Source organism: Haemaphysalis longicornis, unplaced genomic scaffold (assembly GCF_048455015.1).
Source record: "Haemaphysalis longicornis isolate Haplotype H1 unplaced genomic scaffold, Haemaphysalis longicornis Haplotype H1 scaffold_8, whole genome shotgun sequence".
Classification (NCBI taxonomy): Eukaryota; Metazoa; Arthropoda; class Arachnida; order Ixodida; family Ixodidae; genus Haemaphysalis; species Haemaphysalis longicornis.
In genome coordinates this window covers 173,994,028-174,012,968 of record NW_027526445.1, presented here as the reverse complement: position 1 = coordinate 174,012,968, position 18,941 = coordinate 173,994,028, and the positions used below count along the sequence as shown (strand labels likewise).

The 18,941-nt window shown below is 47.8% G+C and overlaps 1 protein-coding gene across 1 annotated transcript; it reads right to left on the bottom strand.

Annotated features, from left to right (window-relative positions):
• Window positions 1-776: 776 nt before the first annotated feature.
• LOC144150197 (galectin-4-like) lies at window positions 777-17,014 on the bottom strand. The gene is made up of 8 exons (XM_077682046.1): window positions 16,819-17,014; window positions 16,655-16,740; window positions 16,400-16,592; window positions 7,024-7,155; window positions 6,887-6,958; window positions 6,718-6,809; window positions 5,067-5,247; window positions 777-1,042 (listed from the first exon to the last, which is right to left on the bottom strand). The coding sequence occupies exons 1-8, from the start codon at window positions 16,885-16,887 to the stop codon at window positions 896-898; spliced, it is 972 nt and encodes a 323-aa protein (XP_077538172.1). The 5' UTR covers window positions 16,888-17,014; the 3' UTR covers window positions 777-895.
• Between the last annotated feature and the right edge of the window lie 1,927 nt (window positions 17,015-18,941).

Genomic DNA, 18,941 nt, shown 5'->3' with positions numbered 1-18,941 from the left:
AACGTAGCTTTGTACCGTCACTTTTAAGGTATACGCCAACCCACTCGGACAGAGGCCTACCTTGCCAACAAGGCAGCAGTTCAGTTAGTGGCACAGGGCTGCTAGCTCTAACGGCATGGCAATGCATGGCATGAGCCACACTCGGTGCACAACATTATTTGAGGGGCAAAGCCCCTTAGGGGCTGGGGCTGTTGGCGTCTCCTGTCATCGCCGTAATCGCCGTTTCATGTAGTCACAGTACTAAAGCACTAGAAAACCCGCTTACACCTTGCACTAGAACTGAACGCATACTAAAACAGCACCAGGGCACTCATTTATGCCTTGTGCTGGAGTGCTTTATGATGCGTACTAAAACAACACTGGGACGGTCGTTCATGCCTCGCACTAGAGAGCTTCGTGCTTCAAAGACAAGAGACGTTTACAGCACAGCTGTATACCTCTATCCCCCACTGGTTTCGTCCCCGTGGGCAAAAACGCCAAGACACCAAGAATACACTTATACCCTGCATGCTTTGCCCCTCTCAAGGTTTCACGTTTGTGAGACGGCCCGGGAATTTGTTGAACAGAATGTGGATCATAAAGTACAACCATCATGCAAAGTGTTTTGCCAGAATCATTCAACGAGGCTCATTTATGGCTGCAGCCCCCTGTAAGACAGCAGCCGCTGCAACAGCCTCTGGGAAAATTGTAGATACCAGAGGGAAGAGACAGTAGAAGCTCACCCTGGACAGACACTGACAGGGGTGAGATAGCAGACACACAGCACAGACCCCAAGTGGTGTAGCACTGCAACCTGAGACTAGACGTTTATTGCTGCCAAGCGAAAGGGCAAACGGCCTCCGGGGCTTTACAGCGGGGGGCCCAGCCCGTTTAATAAAAGGCCACCGCTCCCCACTCAGGACTGCTGGTGCAGCTTGCAGGAGGCGAGCAGCACGTCCCCTTCGATGCTCAGGTGGCTGATGCACTGAAGGGGCTGCAGTCGGTGCTGGTATTGCAGGTAGTGCTGCCCGTTGACGGCCACATCGAACGCCGCATCCAGCACCTGCAACGACAACAAAGGGTGGGAAAAGGGAGGCAGTTGAAGATTTTTTTTTATTGTAGGGTTTAACGCGCTGACGCAACGCAGGCGATGAGGCGCGCCGTAGTGGAGGGCTCCGGATTAATTTTGACCACCTGGGGATCTTTAACGTGCGCTGAAATCTCGCACACACGGGTGTTTTTGCTTTTCGCCTCCATCAGAAAAGTGGCCGCCGCGGCCGGGAATCGAACCCGCGACCTCGTGCTCAGCAGCGCAACGCCTTAGCCACTGAGCCACCGCGGCGGGTAGGCAGTTGAAGACAAGGCAGCCACGAGTTGTTCTCTGCCAGGGCGCGTTGAGAAGGTGCATCTAGAACCACTAAATAAGCTACGCTTAAGAGTAACGACACCGACGCACGGCGGCAGCCATTTTGGTGCCCGACGCCAGAGTGGCCAGCTTTATGCGCTCTATTGCGGCCGGCATTGACGAGCGGAATCGGTCCAGGGCACCGTTTGGCAACTATAACCATGACAGCTGTGTTTACTTCGAGTATTTGGAGCCAGCATGCCAGTACGACAGGGTCACACTCGGTTACGCTAGCGTAGCTTATTTTGTGTATCTAGGTTACCCTAGAGCTACTAAATAAGCTACACTAATCGACCAGATTTGGGGGAGATCCCCAAGGTGGAGTAAGTTTCTGCGAAGGAAAGTTTGACATCCACCTCAATGCAGGCGTACGGCTACAAAGGAAAGCTGTACAGGTTTCTCAGAAACTTCGCAGTTGAACAAAAATTCGCCCTGGTCCAGGATTTGAACCTGGGACCACCACTTAACCGGAGCAGTCGCTCTACCAACTGAGCTAACCAGGAGGCTAGTAGTTTGTAGCGCAAGAGCCAAATGATATACAACTCGAAGTGAAGGACAGGTATTACTCGACCAGCTTTAGGGGAAATCCCCAAGGTGGAGTAAGTTTCTGTAAAGGAAAGAACGACTGTGGCCTAGCATAACCTACAGCCACTAGTAAAGCCTAGGCCACAGTCGTTCTTTCACAACAGGAAGCGAAGCAGGCGTTTCCCACCGTCTGGCCGGTTGAAACAGCCTGATACAGAGCAGCACGGCATCGCTACTCTGCCTGGGGCTTAAAAACTCACTCTCAACGTGTCATACAGCCACACCGCGCTCCAAAACATGGTTTATCGCTGAGTGCGCGCACGCGGCAACACAGAGGCACCAAAATGTCAGCGCCCATGGGTCGTCCGCACTAAACAAATGTCACGCGAGACGGTTCGACAAATGGCCGCTGTAGGCAGCATACGACATTGACAGAGAAGAGTGCCAATACTCTGAAACCTGATCTAGTGGCTCTAGGTGCACCTGTCGACAGCCTCCCTATCACGCATGAAGAAAAATGACAACTCCAAGAAAACAGCCCAGACGACAGGACTAAGCAGAAACCATACAACAAAGGCGCTGCTTTTTGTTTTTGTTTAGTTTTTTGAAAGCACAGGCCGGTACTCGTTTCGCTTGCTTAGTCCCGGCGCATGACTCGAGCAGGGAGCTTGAGGGATCTATTGGTGTGTCCAGTTGGCTGTGGCGAGCTTGTTGACTGGCTCCAGAGTCCAGACATCACTACGTGTGGTAGTGGTGCGACCTGGCTTTGCCCCTCCAGCCTGGACCGTCCATTGTTCACTGGTAGTGCCAAAGCTGAACAACACTGACCGCTCAAGCAATGTGGGAACTGTTGAGGATGTTGAAGAGACAGGAGCCCAAGAGTGGTTTTGGGAATAAACCCTTCTCAAAGGTTTTCGTCTGTTGCCTTTGCCTCTTGCCAGCCTCCCACGCTGGTGCCGTACACATGGTAACCGCGTGTGGAGAATTGTCCAAGTTTGACCTGTCACCACAAGCCTTTGCAAAGTTCAGCAGACACCAAACAATAAAGCTCTGCTTTATTGTGTTCCAGAAGTTTCCAGATACGCTCCCTGTCAAGTCACCGTCTCACTGCTTCATGAAATGGCTTAAACCTTTCACTGCTACTCCCGAGATAACTCAAGCAACCATGCACACACACACTCTGACGTGCCCGAGAATACTCGTGTTGCCTAACCCATGTAAAAAATTATTGTGGGCATGTCATGCCATCTACTGAATAACCCCGTAAATGCGTAGATCCTGTTGGGGTAAATACTTTAGACAACAGATGGAGCGCATGTTTTTGAATCTGCGTTGCTTCAGCTTATCTCAGCAGCTCGATCGTGTTGGCGGGGATGAGTCACATGCAACCAAAGCAGCAAAAGATGTCTCGCTATCTTTGTGTCAACTGCCAGCTGCCATTTTATGTGGTTCGCTGTTTTGAAGACCATACTAAACAGTTTCCCAAATGCCTGCACATCTTAATCAGCAGGTAATTATTTTTGTAATTAGTTCAGCGTTAATTTGTTTGTATTTCATACAACTTTTTTTTGTTGGGCAAGGTAAGCATGAATAGTGTTTACATGTCCTTGTGAGCAGCGTTCTGCATTACTATACCCGAGAACAACTTAAGAACGGCAACGGAAATTGCCGCTGTGCCTCATCCCCACAGCCAGATGTTACTCCGCGCGGCGCAAGTAGTGCGTTACTGGGAATATGTTGAGCGTGGCACGAGCTGTATCCGTGATTTTTCGGACTTCACATGCTTATAAATTACTGCAGCTACAACAAACAGACTATGTGAGAAAAGGTAGACGATATCACGCATTCATAGCAATCTTCTCTCAAAACGCACGCGCATGTTGACGTTCGTTGCTTAGGCGGGGCGATTCCATACACGAGCTATGGCCGTACTTAACTTGTTCCCTAGTATAGTGTAAAATTTCCACTGAACAAAACTCGAAAAAAAAAAAAAAAAGGCAGCGAGTGAGAACCAGCCATAAAAAAAAAAAACTCGGAAGGGAAAGGGTTAAACAAGCTCCAGCAATACCATTTCGCTGTAACGCCTAATGCTGTGGTGTGGAGAAGTGTATAGAAAGGCACTGTCGTGTCCATTCTCTTGCTTTTGCCCTTTTTTGTTAAACAACTGCTGGTGCAAGTGGTGCATTTGTATTCGTGGCACTGCAGTCTACCTATGCAGGTCTGCTTTCACGTTTTAATGAGCCTTTAAATGTGCTTCACCAGCACTTTGTAGATGACATCGTCTACAGGACAGAAGTGCCACCCAAACAAGCATCACCACACCTAGTGTGAAAAATATGCCTGGACGAAACAACTGATCTGAAGAAGAAAAGGAGCAAAGCTGAACAGGGGGGCAAGGTGTCAAAGAGTGGGAGAGGGTGGAGCATTGATTGAAGTAAATGCACGGCAGGCTGACTGAAGTTGACCACACAAATGACAGAGCGATTGCACTGAAGGCAATAGTGGATCCAATGGGAAGGGGGCTCTGCATGTGTTTCCTGAGTTGGCACTGCTAATCCTGTTGGCACTGCTAAGCCATCGCCATATGTTGTGTGGGCATTTGGGTTCACAACATCAGGGAAAAAGAAAATTCAGAAAAAGAAAAATCCCCACCTTCCTTTTTTTCCTGGCCATGCCCCACCAAACTGGCCCTTTCCCACGCCTCCAGAGAGGCAAGGGTTTCTCAGTTCAGACACATAATGAGAAGGATGGTCAAACAGATGGATGCCCGGGTGCCAAAGACTCAACTCTACTTCAAGTAGCCTTTCACTTAACCACAACTCTGTCACATTTCAGTACATACCTTTTCTTTTGCTACAACCTCGGGAGACACAAATCCAACTTGTTGTCTTCAACACCTTACAGAGCCCCACCCGCCCCACCTCTCTCTCCAAATGAGCTCAGAGCCTTCCCATCTAATATAAGTACTCCTCCTCCTCCTTTTTTCAACGAAACAAGGGGATGCCTTTTTTTTCAACACACGCACCCGAGCGGTTCACTGACAAGCAGACCACTTTGCACGCATGCTCCTACAGATAGAGATGAACTAAGAAGAGTTCGAACGCCAGGCCCCACTGGAACAGTAGTGTGGTGGGGGGTGGATGAGAGCGGCACCCACCCTGATGAGGAGGTCAAAGTGCACCCCGGGGGCGAAGGGGAACCCATGGCACTTGCGCTCCTCGGTGCCCCAGTCGCCATCCTGGAAGGTGTTGCGCACCATCTCCTTGTGATGGAAGCGCGGGTTGAAGTGGAACGCCACGTCCGAGCCCAGGCCTCCGCACTGGAAGTTGATCGAGAACCTGCGCACCAGCAGAGGTGGGAGAGGGATGCACAGGGAGAACAGCCGCTGCTGTTTCCACGCTAATGGAACTTGGTTCACTGTAGTGCATTTAATCATGACGGAAATGTGGGTCACCAGTCAAGAACGCCAAGGAAGGCAAAGGGGAAAAGGCGGTTTATCATTTATTCTTGAAACAGGTACAGTTTTAAAACGTTTGAAAGAGAGAAAGAAAAAACAATCATGCTCACAGGGTGGGACAAGAATCGACGACCACCAGAATACCAGCATGGTGTGATACCAACTACGCTACCGACGAGGCTGTGCTCCCCTAGACTTTCCTGGGTATTTATGTTAAGGTAATTGTTTCCTGTGCTTGGGAGTGGTAGCCAGTGCCATTAATCATGTCGTGTTTTATAAAACTTTTTTTTCTTTTTCAGTTTGGTCTACTACTGTTATTTTTTTTTTCATTGACCTTTTCTTGCTGGGGTGGTTAGAAGTGATTATAATAGTAGCTTTGGTGAACTTTGTCTGACAGTTGCTTCCTTCCATGTGTTTACCAACAGACTGTCTCCATTAGTTGGTAATTGTTCTCGTACATTCTGGTGCCTCTGCTTTTTTTTTGTTTGTTTCAGAAGTTCTTTTGCATAATCATGTTGGAAATACCAACGTTCACCGTGACACAAGAGCTAGACTTTTCTATATCTTTCTATATACACTGAAAATATAACCCACTTTTGATAACTGATGTGCTTCGAAACACTCTGCGCTAGCATTAGCTAACGTCATCTTTAATATTGTTAGTACAGCCGATGCACATCAGCCTTTTTGCTCGATAGATTTTTGCGATTCTGGCCATCACTGCAGGACTATGAATATATGCTGGGGCTGCACGGGCTGGAATAAGCGACTCCTCTGGCCTCAACAAAAAAATCTAAGGGCTGGAATTTATGCTGTTGGCAAACAACCAAAATTCATGACGTCAACACTTTTTGCGCACTAAACAGGGACACAACAAAAAAAAGACACTAAGACCACTGCAGTGAAAAAGATACACAAAGACTGCGCTGTTCTTCATGTCGCTTTTTCATTGAGTTTCTGTTTAGTGCACAAAAAGTGTTACCGTCGTCAGTTGCAAACCACTAGCTTACATTTCTATCTTACTGCAGCCAGTGGTGTAGCCAGAAATATTTTCCAGGGGGTGTTAAACGCTGCTGGCAAAAAAAAAAGGAAAGAAACGATACCCTAAACACAAACATCTAATTTCCTTGTCTAATTTCCTTATCTTGTTTTTACATAATATACTAATGCGGAGTATAAACAGCATGGACGAAGAAAAGGCCGAAATGCGGTGGGGACAGACAGGGGAGTGCACTGCTCAGAAAATTTTGTGGGCTGTTCAGACAACGAAACACCCCCCCTGGCTACACTATCCCAAAAATGGGGTCATCAGGCAGGGGGACACCTCGACACCCTGGGGAGCACCACTCACGAGTTGGCCTCGCTGTGGGGCCTGCCGCTGATGTAGACCAGGAGTCCCGGCTTGAGTTGGCCCCCGGGCAGCGGGTGCAGGAACGGGGTGGGCTGCGTTGCCACACGCGGAGCAAGGAGTCAGCTCACCCACTCGCTCACCCTCACTCACCCACTCGCGGGGCACCCACCGGGTTGTACACAATGGTGGGCCCCATTGCGACTGCGACCGGCTGCGGCTGGCATCCCTCCATCGGGGGAACCTGGGTGGGCAAGAAGGGGGCTCTCGGACCACCCGGTTCTTTCACAGCACACTGCCGCTACCCACCATGGTGGAGCCCAGGGGGGGCCTCTGCTCCACCCGATGTATGGTGACGCAGCCGTCCACCCGCAGGGTCTCCACCGTCGAGAAAAGCAGCCGGTGCTTGAAGTCGGCAAAGTGGAGCCCATTGAAGGCCACCTGCAGGCAAGGGAAGAAGCAGCAGCACACCTCCTTGAACACTGCACATTTTTGCTGTGCACTGCACACAAGACGAGTAAAATACTGAAGGCTGCCACCATGGAAACAAAGGATGCCACGGAGGCAACAGGAGGGTTACAATCATCACAGGTGTTCCAATTCTGGGGTGAAAAATAGGCCAAAATGCCTGCATAAACAAATGCCAAAAGGGGAACAGCTACGCAGAATTGGCAACGGAGAGGCCCCTCCATAGCCACTGACCAATGACGGTGACAGCGGCCATCAGAAGTTAAGTTATCGGCCTCACTGAGGTGAGGTGTGGACTAAGCACGAGAGAAGTGCTTTTCCGTCAATGTCAACGACGGTCACACAGGATTCTAGCTTCAATAGGGGCAGTGCCCCTTTACTGATGCAGGAATCCTTGGTCGCTTCATTTGCAACCACAGTTTGTTTACCTCCTCTTCCTCCATTTGCACATATACCTCTCAAGGTGGACTGGTCAGTGCTCATCTTTGCATACACAAGAAAGAGCAGGTGACATGGCACGGTGCAAATTGAAGAGAAAAGGAGAGAGAGAGGGGAAAGGGCTCCGGTGAGATGGTGGTCACTTGGCGATTGGCCCAGCAATGGGGACTCTGCAATGCAACGACATCCAGCATTGCTGCACCACCACTTCATAAATGCCCAACGTGCAATGCTCTCGTAATGGCAAAAGTAATTTTCAAGGAAGGTACAGGGCAAGTGGCGTTGTTACTCCCACATTTGCAAGGGGGAGCCATGTCGGTGGACATACGGGGAGCTAGCACCACCATGCTTCAAGGCTGCTCATGCATTCCTTGTGAGCACAGGCCACACATCCCGAAACAACCTCGGCAGCGTTTAAACGGCAAATGCACTAAAATGGCTGCCACGAACCAATGGCACTAGCAGGTAAAAGCCACTGGTTTCAGGGGACGCAGGAGTAAGACAAAAATGCATCTTATTCAATTCTTTGTTTTGAGATACTTTATTATCGTACAATGTCTCACTTTCGCACAAAAAGATATCTTAAGAATGAACAAGAAGGTAGGAAAAGAACAAGTCTGACTGACTCATGGCAACTAAAAAGAAAATCACACATTCACTCGAATTTCAGTTATCTAATACGTTACGACAATACATGAGTGTTTGTAAAAATTTTTGCTGAGCAAACCGCTTTGTTTGTTAGTGCTCAAATTATACACAAAGGTCGCATTTTGCAGTCAATCTCATTTAACACCGAGAATGGCGACATCACTTTCACGCTTATTTACGAAACAAATAAAAACGCTTTTCGCCTACGGGAAAGCCAGTGACAATTTTGGATTGGATGAACACCTTGGAACAGTGGCACCCCCTGGGGTACCCAAAACAAAACGTGCAATACCACTATCCACATATGGCCCGTAAGCATTAGACATACCGGCACAGGACTAATGAATAAGTGAGCGGTTACTGCACTCCCCCCCCCCCCCCTTTTTCCTGCCTTCAAAACACTCTTTTTCAGGATGTCAACACCTGTGTGCACATCACCTATCTATCGCCTATCTCGCTGCAGCTTCCTTTGTTCTCCAAACAAGTGCTCCTTCCTCCCCCGTGACTCACGTGTCACGCTTTTTCGTGTCTGCACTGTATTTGCACTCCGGTCTGCATGGGGCTTGTAGTAAACATGGCATTGTGGCTTGGCCATCTCTGCTACGGCTGTTCCTGTGGGTCGGTCTCCCCTGCCGTCACCCATTGTTCTGAGCAAACAAGGCAGCTGTGTCGGGCCGAATGAATAACCCATTGTGTTCAGAGGTGGCAAGAATTTTTCCAGCTCGATCGTGGTACCGGATATACAGATCTAGAATAGGGCAAAAAACTACATTTTTATTTATATTAAAAATTATAATTTATATTCGAAAATTTTTTTCATAAATCAGTCTCGCACCTTTTTTAAAAACGTAACAGTGCACTGCTACTTACAGCTGGTGTATATGCCTGTAGTGCAATATGAATCTGCTTTCAACAAATAAACTTTGAAATGCAGCTATGGATAGAAAAACCAAAGGGATTGGTTATTCAACTTACCTAGATGCTAAAAAGACCGTTCAAACTCCCTGCATAAAAACCGGGCCCGACAGGAACAATCCACTAATGCCATCGATAACAGAATAGCCACAGCTTGCCAGAGTGTGGCTCAGCCAGTTCAATACTGCATGAAACGCGCTCACGAGTGTGTCATCGTACACAGCACTGCAACGTGGTGCCTGCTTTGTTCCGCCCATTTTGCCTTCTTCACAGTGTACAAGAGAAGGTGTGAATGTTAGGGAAGTGCAGTGCTCTGCTGCACACCAACTGCCCTCCCCACAAGTCACTCTGACGGCCTGCACCTATTGTAAAACACTCTGGACATTGCTGCTCACAGCATACGGTGGCTACACAGACTGCATGGTCACCACCTAGACTATCTAGCAACAGCTGTGGGGCGGGGAACCTTTCTTCTACCACGTTCACTGCAGGTGATGGGATGTGGACACAGTGAACCTCCTCAGAGCGTTTATTACAAGTATGACTGGTTGTTCTGTACTTGAACATGGAAGAGCAGAAGCCGAATGGGCACCCCTACAAACACTATACACCCCTATAATACCCGTATGAAGTACTGTGAAGCTTCTGTCGGCAGCTGTTATCTGCACCAAGTAGTCCTTGTAATGTCACAGCAGCAATGCAAGAAAGGTACTGGTCAGATATGCCCTCTTTCATCTTGAAGCACAGCGCTTCAACAATGTCAAAGTACCAACAAGACCATCAATCCACCCTCGCCTTTTTCACCTGTTTCCCCTGTTATCCTGTTCAACTGCCTGCATTGAAGCTGGCCAGATTGTTGCTCTGGCGGGGCCACCTCTCGAATGAACCAAACCTGTGTTTTGTTTTCGTGGTTCCATTACTTGGGACATCTTTTTCTGTTTTCTGCATATTTTGTGTATGTTTGTGTGCGTATTGCCCCGAAGGTGACTTGTGTAAATTATGGTAAACAAACAAACAAACATGGTTTCCTTGGTGCAGGCAACAACAGCATGGGGAATTCCATTAGCCTTAACACAAATGAATGTTTTTGTGAATGTGGCAGAAGCACTAGACAAAACCCTCTAATAGGGGATGTGCAGTTGGACATGATAAAGCTGCTACTTTGCTACTTTTCCGGCCAGTCTGGCACATGCCCCACTTCAGATAAGGGAAGGCAATGCTCAGCCAGTCTGGCCCATGCCCCAGACCAGATAAGGGAAGACAAACATGTGCCTGATAGTTTCCTGGTGATACCACTGCCGCCTCTGTGGAATGCAGTTACAAACCGGACAAACAAAGATAACGACTGAGCACGCTAAGCTGCCACATCACCAAAAGCAACGAGTGATTCTCTTCCCTGTGACTCATGCCCATGTTGTGTCAGCCATGACTACAAGGCCAGGCTTGACGAAAGTGGTCCACCGCTACGACGCTTCACTGACTTGCCCTCAAGCACGGCCCCATTAGGTTCGAGCGAACACTACATGGCCAATAAAAGACATTTCTTGAAGATACACTGAACATGACATGATCCCGTGTTTGGTGTTCCCATACAGTACAGCTACCAGAAGTGTCCTCCTTTCCAGGTGCCAATTTTTCCTTCCCTGCCGCTGAATAACACTCTGTCCAAGATGCCAAACATTCCCATCGATCCAAGAGTACCCACACAATCTGAGCAACTATGTGACACTTTCAAGAGACATCCCAATAAAAGGAAGGTAGAATGTGTGCCGATTCTATTATTAAAAGCGAAGCTGTTTAGTGAATCGTAATTTGTCGAACGCACACGTGAGCGTGAGCTTCGCGGCGACTGCCCGGCAGTTAACTAAACCAAGAAAATGTCTAGCGTTCATGCGAGTGTGCCTCACAATGACCGCCCAGCGTACCGTGCGCACGTTTGTCAAGCCAAGCATACCCACTTATGGAGATTGGCCAAAATTGCGGCGACCACTTGCAGTAAAAAAAAAAAAAAAAAAAAAGAATGCCGAGCTCTCGTGTGTGTGTGCCTCGTGGTGACCATCCAACATTCCTGGTGCATGTTTGTCAAGCCAAGGAACCCCCCCCCAAGAAAGACTGGCCCAAATTGGGTAAAAAAACAAACACTTCCAGTGTTTGCCGTAATCGTCGCAACACTTTCTCGGAACGAGAAAGACTCCAGCATTCGCCGTAATCGTCGCAAAACTCGCTCGAAACGAGAAAGGCACGTCATAGCGTACACCCCCCTAAGGTGATGTCGAAATGTTGCGCTTAAAACTCTTCCTGTGAAGAGGACCATGCGACACACATCTCATGGAGAAAGGCTCCTTGCCTCCCCTTCAGTTGTCATGTCCTACATAGAAGCAGATGTCATGCTGCAGTGCCAAAAATTCTCTCTCTCCCCTGCTACTCTTTCCAGCACAAACACAAGCATTTACGCCATATCTCATGTCAAGTCTGTGGTGGCTATGCAGATAACGAGTACATGTACTAACAATGTGCACCGGCCCCCACCCCCATTCCTCTTCCAGTTTTTCCCCTCCCGACCTTCTTGTACCCCTGTCAGTGGCACATAACATCATTTCCCCCTCTTATAGCATTCTCCAGCCCATAACAAAGCATTTCATCCCCCACCGCCTTCATGGAAGCATGCAACACCCTTTTTTGAAGGCACATAAACAATGATGGGGCTCTTCGATTTACCGTCTCAAACTCATCACAGACAGTCCACAGGTAGTCCGAGAATTCATCACACCACAGAAATATACGTGAAAAAACAAATGCTGGACTGCTTCTCAGGGAGTCCGTGGTGGGTCCACAAGTGATCATTGAAGAGCCCCAATGTTGCAGCATGGGCTGCTTACAAAGTTTCACCTGTTTGTCAGTCTCTCTCTCTCCTAGACAGGGACTTGGGCGTGTTGGTTGTAGGTGGTGAAAATAACAAGCCCAGCCTCAACTGGGTATACAGAGGCTTGTCCCACTTCCCCTCAAGTCTATTTTTCGAACTCCCTTGGCCTCATTTTCAGCCACTCAAGGGTTCTGTACCATTGATCCATCCATCTTCGATGTGAAATGCCACATACTGTATCTTGTTCCGCTAGGTTAGCCGTTCTCACAAGACTGGAATCGATCGCAGTAGTGATGCAGCACAACTCCCTTTAACCCATTATCCACGCCTGCCTACTGCTCATCTCTGCTTAAAAAGGATGCTAGAACTGCTGCTACCATTAGGGTCCTGAGGCACTCCCTGCCATAGCTATGGAGCAAATATGGTCCCATGCAATCCAGTTCGCGTGACTTCTGGCACCAAAAATAAAACGTTTCATTAAAACATTTAAGACAGGCATTTTGGGCTGGTTGGTGAGCAGCAATTTGGTATGTGCCGGCTGGTAGGCGCGTGCCCAAATACAGTCGAACCTCGTTAATTCGAACTCTGAGGGGATAGAAAATCTGTTCGAATTAGCTGGAGTTCGAAATAGCAGGGCTCCCTTTGGTTGGCGGTAAAGCGCACGCTACCAGCAATAGAAACACATGCGCGATAAAGTAGACGGTATTACATGTCCTTCGGAGTGCACTTTCAATAATTATGTGCTGTGAGAGCACGGCATACTCAACGAAGCGAGGCCACATGGTTTACGCCAGCTACTTCACTGGATGCAAAGCAAGCACGCGGTTACAGGTTAAGAAGCTGCGGAGGCTAGCGGTGACGCATAGAACTTTGGCCTTTGGTTTCGAATTTTACGAAAAGTAGTCAGTGCGGATGGGCAATATTATTCGAATTAACCGTGGCACGTGTTCTAGGTTCGAATTAGCGGGAGTTTCCCCCCATTCAAGTACACGTCACTTTAGCGGGACCAATGGACCAGTTCGAATTATCCATTGGTTTGAATTATGTGACTTTGAACAAGGTTCCACTATATCTGGCAATGCCAGACCTTGCAGAAGTTACGTGTTTAATGTCATGTTTCGTCTTGCGCCATTTCAAGGTGGTGCTGGGGGCGTGCAATCGAGCGCACGAGTGTGTGTGCAGTCACCCAGCTTTCGATGTAGAGTTCCCTGACTAAACTTTATATCCACTGGGGCTGGTCTCGCCTCCTCCTGCCTTTGTGACATTTGCAGTGAGTACGAAACCATAAACCACTTTTTCATGCACTGCCACGGCTTTCCTCTAATGAGACGATGCCGCCTTGCCACACCATTACAACGGTTTAAACTTTTTCTTTTGATGCCTGTATTGCTGTCATTTGGGACCATATCTGGGATTCTGCCACAGGGTATGGCTGCAGCCATTCACGCATACAGTTTTAAGACCAGGCATCGATTCTATTAGCTGTTATTTGAGTATATATTTACCCGCACAACTTTAGTCAATTTTTCTCAGCCAACCTCTGCTTATAATTCTTTTGCCAATTTTCTCTTGCCATTATGCGCCATTTCTGCATTTACATCTAAGTTTCTAATTTTCAGTTTTGTGAAACGGGCACTTAAGCCCTTACGGCTAATTCCTGGCCAATCCCCCGCGGAGTATGTGCCATGACAAAAGGGGAAAAAAAAAAAAAAACGCCTTAGCCTGTGTGGTCTGGACACGACCCACGTACTTTTACACACAGCTAAAACATATTGCGGCGCAACAGTTCATCAGGTAGTCGAAATGGTGATCAAACACCATTCCAGGTAGCGTACGTCCTTCGCGCACACTGCACACCGAAGGCGGCACAGCCCCAGGCGCGCATAGATCGAGTCGCATAGATACGACGCATAAACGTGGCGCTGCCTTGCTATTCGCCGCGAGCTCGACATGTAGGTGGCGACACCGTCGCGCTGCTAGTGTGGATGCTCCGCAGAGCGGCCCGTAGGAATGCACACTGTGGGCGCGCTTCGTGCTTTTTTCTCGCAGTATGAGCGCACGAAAGGTGCAAACAAGAGTGGTATGCTGTAGTTCGGTTCCTAAACGTTCAATGTATAGCATGGAAGCGGCAGTCAGTTTTTATTACTACGCCAAAAAAAGCGACGGCTCATCGGGAATCTCAGAATGGCCGTATTTGTGACAATGAACTTGTACGCTGTGGCTCGTAGCAAGCTCGATCTTTCCCGACTATGGCTTTGAGCCTTCAATAACAGCATAAATAGAAACAAATCAGGAAGCCTCGATCTTTGAAATTCAGTTTACAACGGCAATCTCAATCGCTTTCACTGGTAGCATGACGCATTCTTGCATTTGTGGGATGCCCTGAAATGGTAACACTACTTAACTGCCCCGAAATTCTTTCTAAGAGCTTACGATATTTTTTGTGTGTTCAAAAGGCAACATAAAATTACTGAATTTTGATCAGCGCAGAGATATAAATGTAACCGCTCTAACGGGTCTTTTAAATGAAATTTTAGCGACTCTGAAGGAAGGTTTGATGAATAACGGTTTCGGATCACTTATTTACAGCTTTCGTCGCAAGTGAACTTGCGAATTGAATTGTCAACGCACGCAGTACAATCAACATCTCATGTTTAGCTAGGTTTTAGCAACGTGACAAGCAGGTTTACAGTGTGCAAACCAAGCTTCTGGGACCTCACAGTGAGCACAAATTTTCTGTTACGGCTGCTCTGTTGACCAATTGCGTTCCTTTTAAAATCTAACAGGTGCCTGCAACACTGAGATATGTTTGCATTCTTGCGTATAAGGTCGCTTACGAACCCTAAAGATGGCAATAAATGAAGTTGCGCTGTTGCAGATGTAGTAAAACATTTCCTTTTTATTTCTCGTTGCGAATCAGCGCAACGGGTTCCCGGTAACTACTTTGTTTTGTAAACTGAATATCGCCTTTGTCTTTTATTTCTTGAGGATTGGTTAAAAAATGAAATTCTGTGCATTTCCTTTTTTTTTTTCGTGAAGAGGGGGGAGGTCCTGCTAACGGTGCAAGAGCAGAGAGAACAGAACGCACGTAACGCGAAAAGCCAAACTATGGTCATCAGTATTACTTACAATCGAAACTACACTAGGCGTTGTGTTCTGTAGCGGTGAAAAAGCAGTACTTTAACACGTATTTTCAAAATTAATTAACCCCCCTTTGATCCGAGATTGTCCAGGAATTGTGGCTCGCCTTTTTCAAAAATGTATTGAAAGCAAGCATTGTGGGAAAAAATTTAAAAAAAAATCAGCGAGTGAAGGCACACACGCCCCTCACACATGTGGGCAACAACGTGCACTATATTACGCGTTTTCTCCTCTTTCTTTAAACTTAGGTCCACCTTAAGAGGTTAAGACGTGACCATATTAGGCATTTGGTTATGCTGAGTGAGACACGTTTCTGGACAAGGTGATTCATGTCGGATTTGAAATATATGAAAATGACACACGAAATGCCACATGACAGACGCAAACTCACAACTGCTTAATTTTACCGAAAAATCCCCCCTAAATATTCTTGCGCATCCATAGAAACGTATTTTAAATAATACGTAAAATTAGCAACTCAACACAGCTGAATAAATGTTTATTCCTCCTCCTGAGTATAAACAACGACTGTCCAAAAATGGTATTTATTTTAGAAATATACGGGAAGGACACGATCACACAGGCGCTTGCTGGTGTAAAATACGTGTCCGGTAATGTATGGGCGATAGCTCAGGGGCCGTGTGCAGTGTAAATGTTTTTGTTTGTTTGTTCTTTCTATAAGGACACAGCGCAGTTTTACAAGGGTGTGGAATTTGCACGCGTACGCAGGTCTTGTCGCTTCTTACCCGTTTCGCGTACTAAACTTTTATGCTTTAAATAATCACCACGCCACCTTCAAAAAGCACCCTTCGACGTTCCCGAAACGGCAGACGACTGCACTCAACAATAGGAAAAGTGCAATGTGTGGAAGCAATGTTCACACTCAAGCGGTGACCACGGCGAAGATGTTGCGTGGAATTAAACCAGCGCATTAACCCACAACGGCCGCTGATTATTGCGTTTCTAGAGGAAATGCGCAAGCAGAGGTAACTATGTCATTGCTTACTGCCAAACGAGCACACATATTGGTTGTTTTGTCGTGTGCAGCACGCGTCTTGCGCCGCACGCAACGTGAAAAAGCAGACGACGCGAGAGCGCCATCCACACTAGGAGCGGTTCGTCCCGCCGCCGCCAGGGGCCGACTCTGTTCGCGCTCGGGGCGAATAGCGCACGAACAACAAGCCGATAGATCAGAGCGGGAGCGATGCTGACCTTGTAGCTCATGTGTTCGACGAGTATCATGGTCTCAAAGTTGTGGCCCTGTTGGACGGGCAGGTGGTCGACGACTTCCTCGTCTTCCCAGTCGCCGTTCTGAAACGTGTTCAGGACGACGTTGCCCACGTCGAAGCGCGGGTTCACGTGCAGGGCGATGTCGCCCCGGTCCGTCACCAAGTTCACGCTGAACCTGCGCGGCAAGCGCACGTTCAGCGGCAACGACACGAGTACACGAGCACCCCGATCACTCACCGTTTCGGGGAGTTGAGGACATAGCCGGCTATCTCGATGATTGTGCCCGGCTGCAGCCTCTCGAGAGGCTGGTCCATCGGCATCGTCTGCGAGCACGGAAGATCAAGTGACGGATCGGTGACAAGTGACAGCTGCGCGACAAGCGAAAGTGCGCAATTTCTCACCGGCTCGAAGGTTATGAGACGCGGTTCGGGGTACACGGGCAGACAGTGGGCTGAGACCTTGGCTGACATCAGGCAACTGGACTAGCCGCGCCTGCCAATGCGGTTTTCACATGCCACACCCCCAAGAAATTCCACAAATACCACTTACACACCACAGATCACAAAATAGGCGAACAGGCGGAAGAAGAATGATGATAATGAAAACGGTTATCTCCAGTGGTGGCGGCGCCAGTAATAAAGTCCCTTAACTTTCGGTTTCGGTTTCGTTGCACTCGTTCAACTACTTCACAATGGATTGCGACGAAATCGGCGCTATTTGCAGTGCCTGCAGCACGGAGTTTTTCTGCTTCTAGTGATACATAGTAGGGGGAAATCTGTTGCTGCAGTCAATTGAGTAAATTATAAAAACGCTGGCTAAAGTTGCGTGCGCGGCCTGGACACGGCCTGTGTATGAAACTTGTATCGGACTTGTATGAAAGGCAATGCTTGTCCGTCGTTAACCCGTTCCCGCCATTCGTTACAAGCGATAATTATGAGCGAAAATTCGCTAAAAGCAGGGATTTTTCGCTTTCAGAGCAAGGCAGTATAGTATAAGACTGCGTAAATTGTTCGAGGCTCCGAATAAAGCGCTCTGTCTCGTGCCCCGCGCGGCCGGTATGAGACGTACCCTTCCATTTAGTTTTAACAGAGGTTTACAGCATTTTGACAGCTTACTTTTCAAAATGTGCCCCGCGCGGGGTGCGAGACGCTGCCATTTTGTCATAACGGGGATTTACGCCATTATGACAGCGTGTACCTTTCCAGGCTTTCCAGGCTAAATATTGAGGCCGCATGATTTTGAGTCTGGACGACAAAGAAATAACTCTGCCTGGCGGTGCAAATCGTACATTTTCATTTCTTGACCGCTTCCTCATATTTCGATGAAGCAAATATGCATAAAGAAGCTGCAGCGATCAGCATTGCCAGCTGATCTACCCCTGCAGGGAAAGACTCTGTTCTGTTCCTGCGTCGTTGGTAGCGTTGACCGTGAGTAAAAAATCCCGTAGCGCCATCTTGCGGCGCCCACTGAAGCCCTGTATTGTAAGGCGCTGTACTAACAAATGAAGTTTTTTTTTAGGGCGTTTTTTTTTCTTTTTAAATAACTGGGCAGGAAGCAGATATGTGGCACATATCAGTTCTGGGTTGTGCATAAATTTACCTATTTTGACTTAATTATCTTGACGTTCTTCCATCGACAATGTTACTGACCTTGTGACTTTGGTGAAGCACGAGAAATTGCTCAAATGTCTATCTGCAGTGCTATTCCTCGATATTAAAGAGGCTTACGACAACGTACTACATGACGCTGTTTTGAATAGCCTGGAGGATGCGGGAGTGAGTGGTAAAACATAGATAGATTCAAAGTTTTCTATCTGGACCATCATTTTTTGTTGAGACCACCGATTGCACAACCTCCCAGCCCCACGTTTACCGGGACGTACCACAAGGCAGTGTTCTTAGCCCGGCATTGTTCAACCTCACGTTGATCGGACTTAAAAAAGACATACCAACCACTGTACATCTCTCCATATATGCTGATGATATTTGAATCTGGGCATTAGGGGTTTCACTATGGTCCCTAGAAATATGCACATATTTCTAGGGACCATAGTTTCACTGTTTCCCGTCCTCAGGTTCGGGCACGCCTTCAAAAATCCGCGACCCACACATGCACATTCTTGCGTCGACAAGGACTTGATCACAGCACCAGATAAGTGTTCAGTGATGGCATTTACTCGTAAAATAATGTTGCAATATGGCATCTATTTAAATGGACACCCCATTTCTTACATAAAGAGTCACCGCTGTCTTGGAATCCTTATCGATCGGGACTTATCATAGACAGCACAAATCTCATCTCTGAAAAAAAAAAAATGCTTACTGGAATTATCCAACTTTTCAAATTTCTGGCCGGAAAGACGTGGGGCGTTTCTATTCGCTCAACGCTACATCTTTACAATGCACCATTTCTCGGTGTTCTACATTACAGCCTGCCTGTTCTGTCCAATACAAGCAAAACCAACTTACGTACAATTCAAGCGATACAAGCCCAAGGTCTCCTGACGTGTCTTGGTCTACCTAGT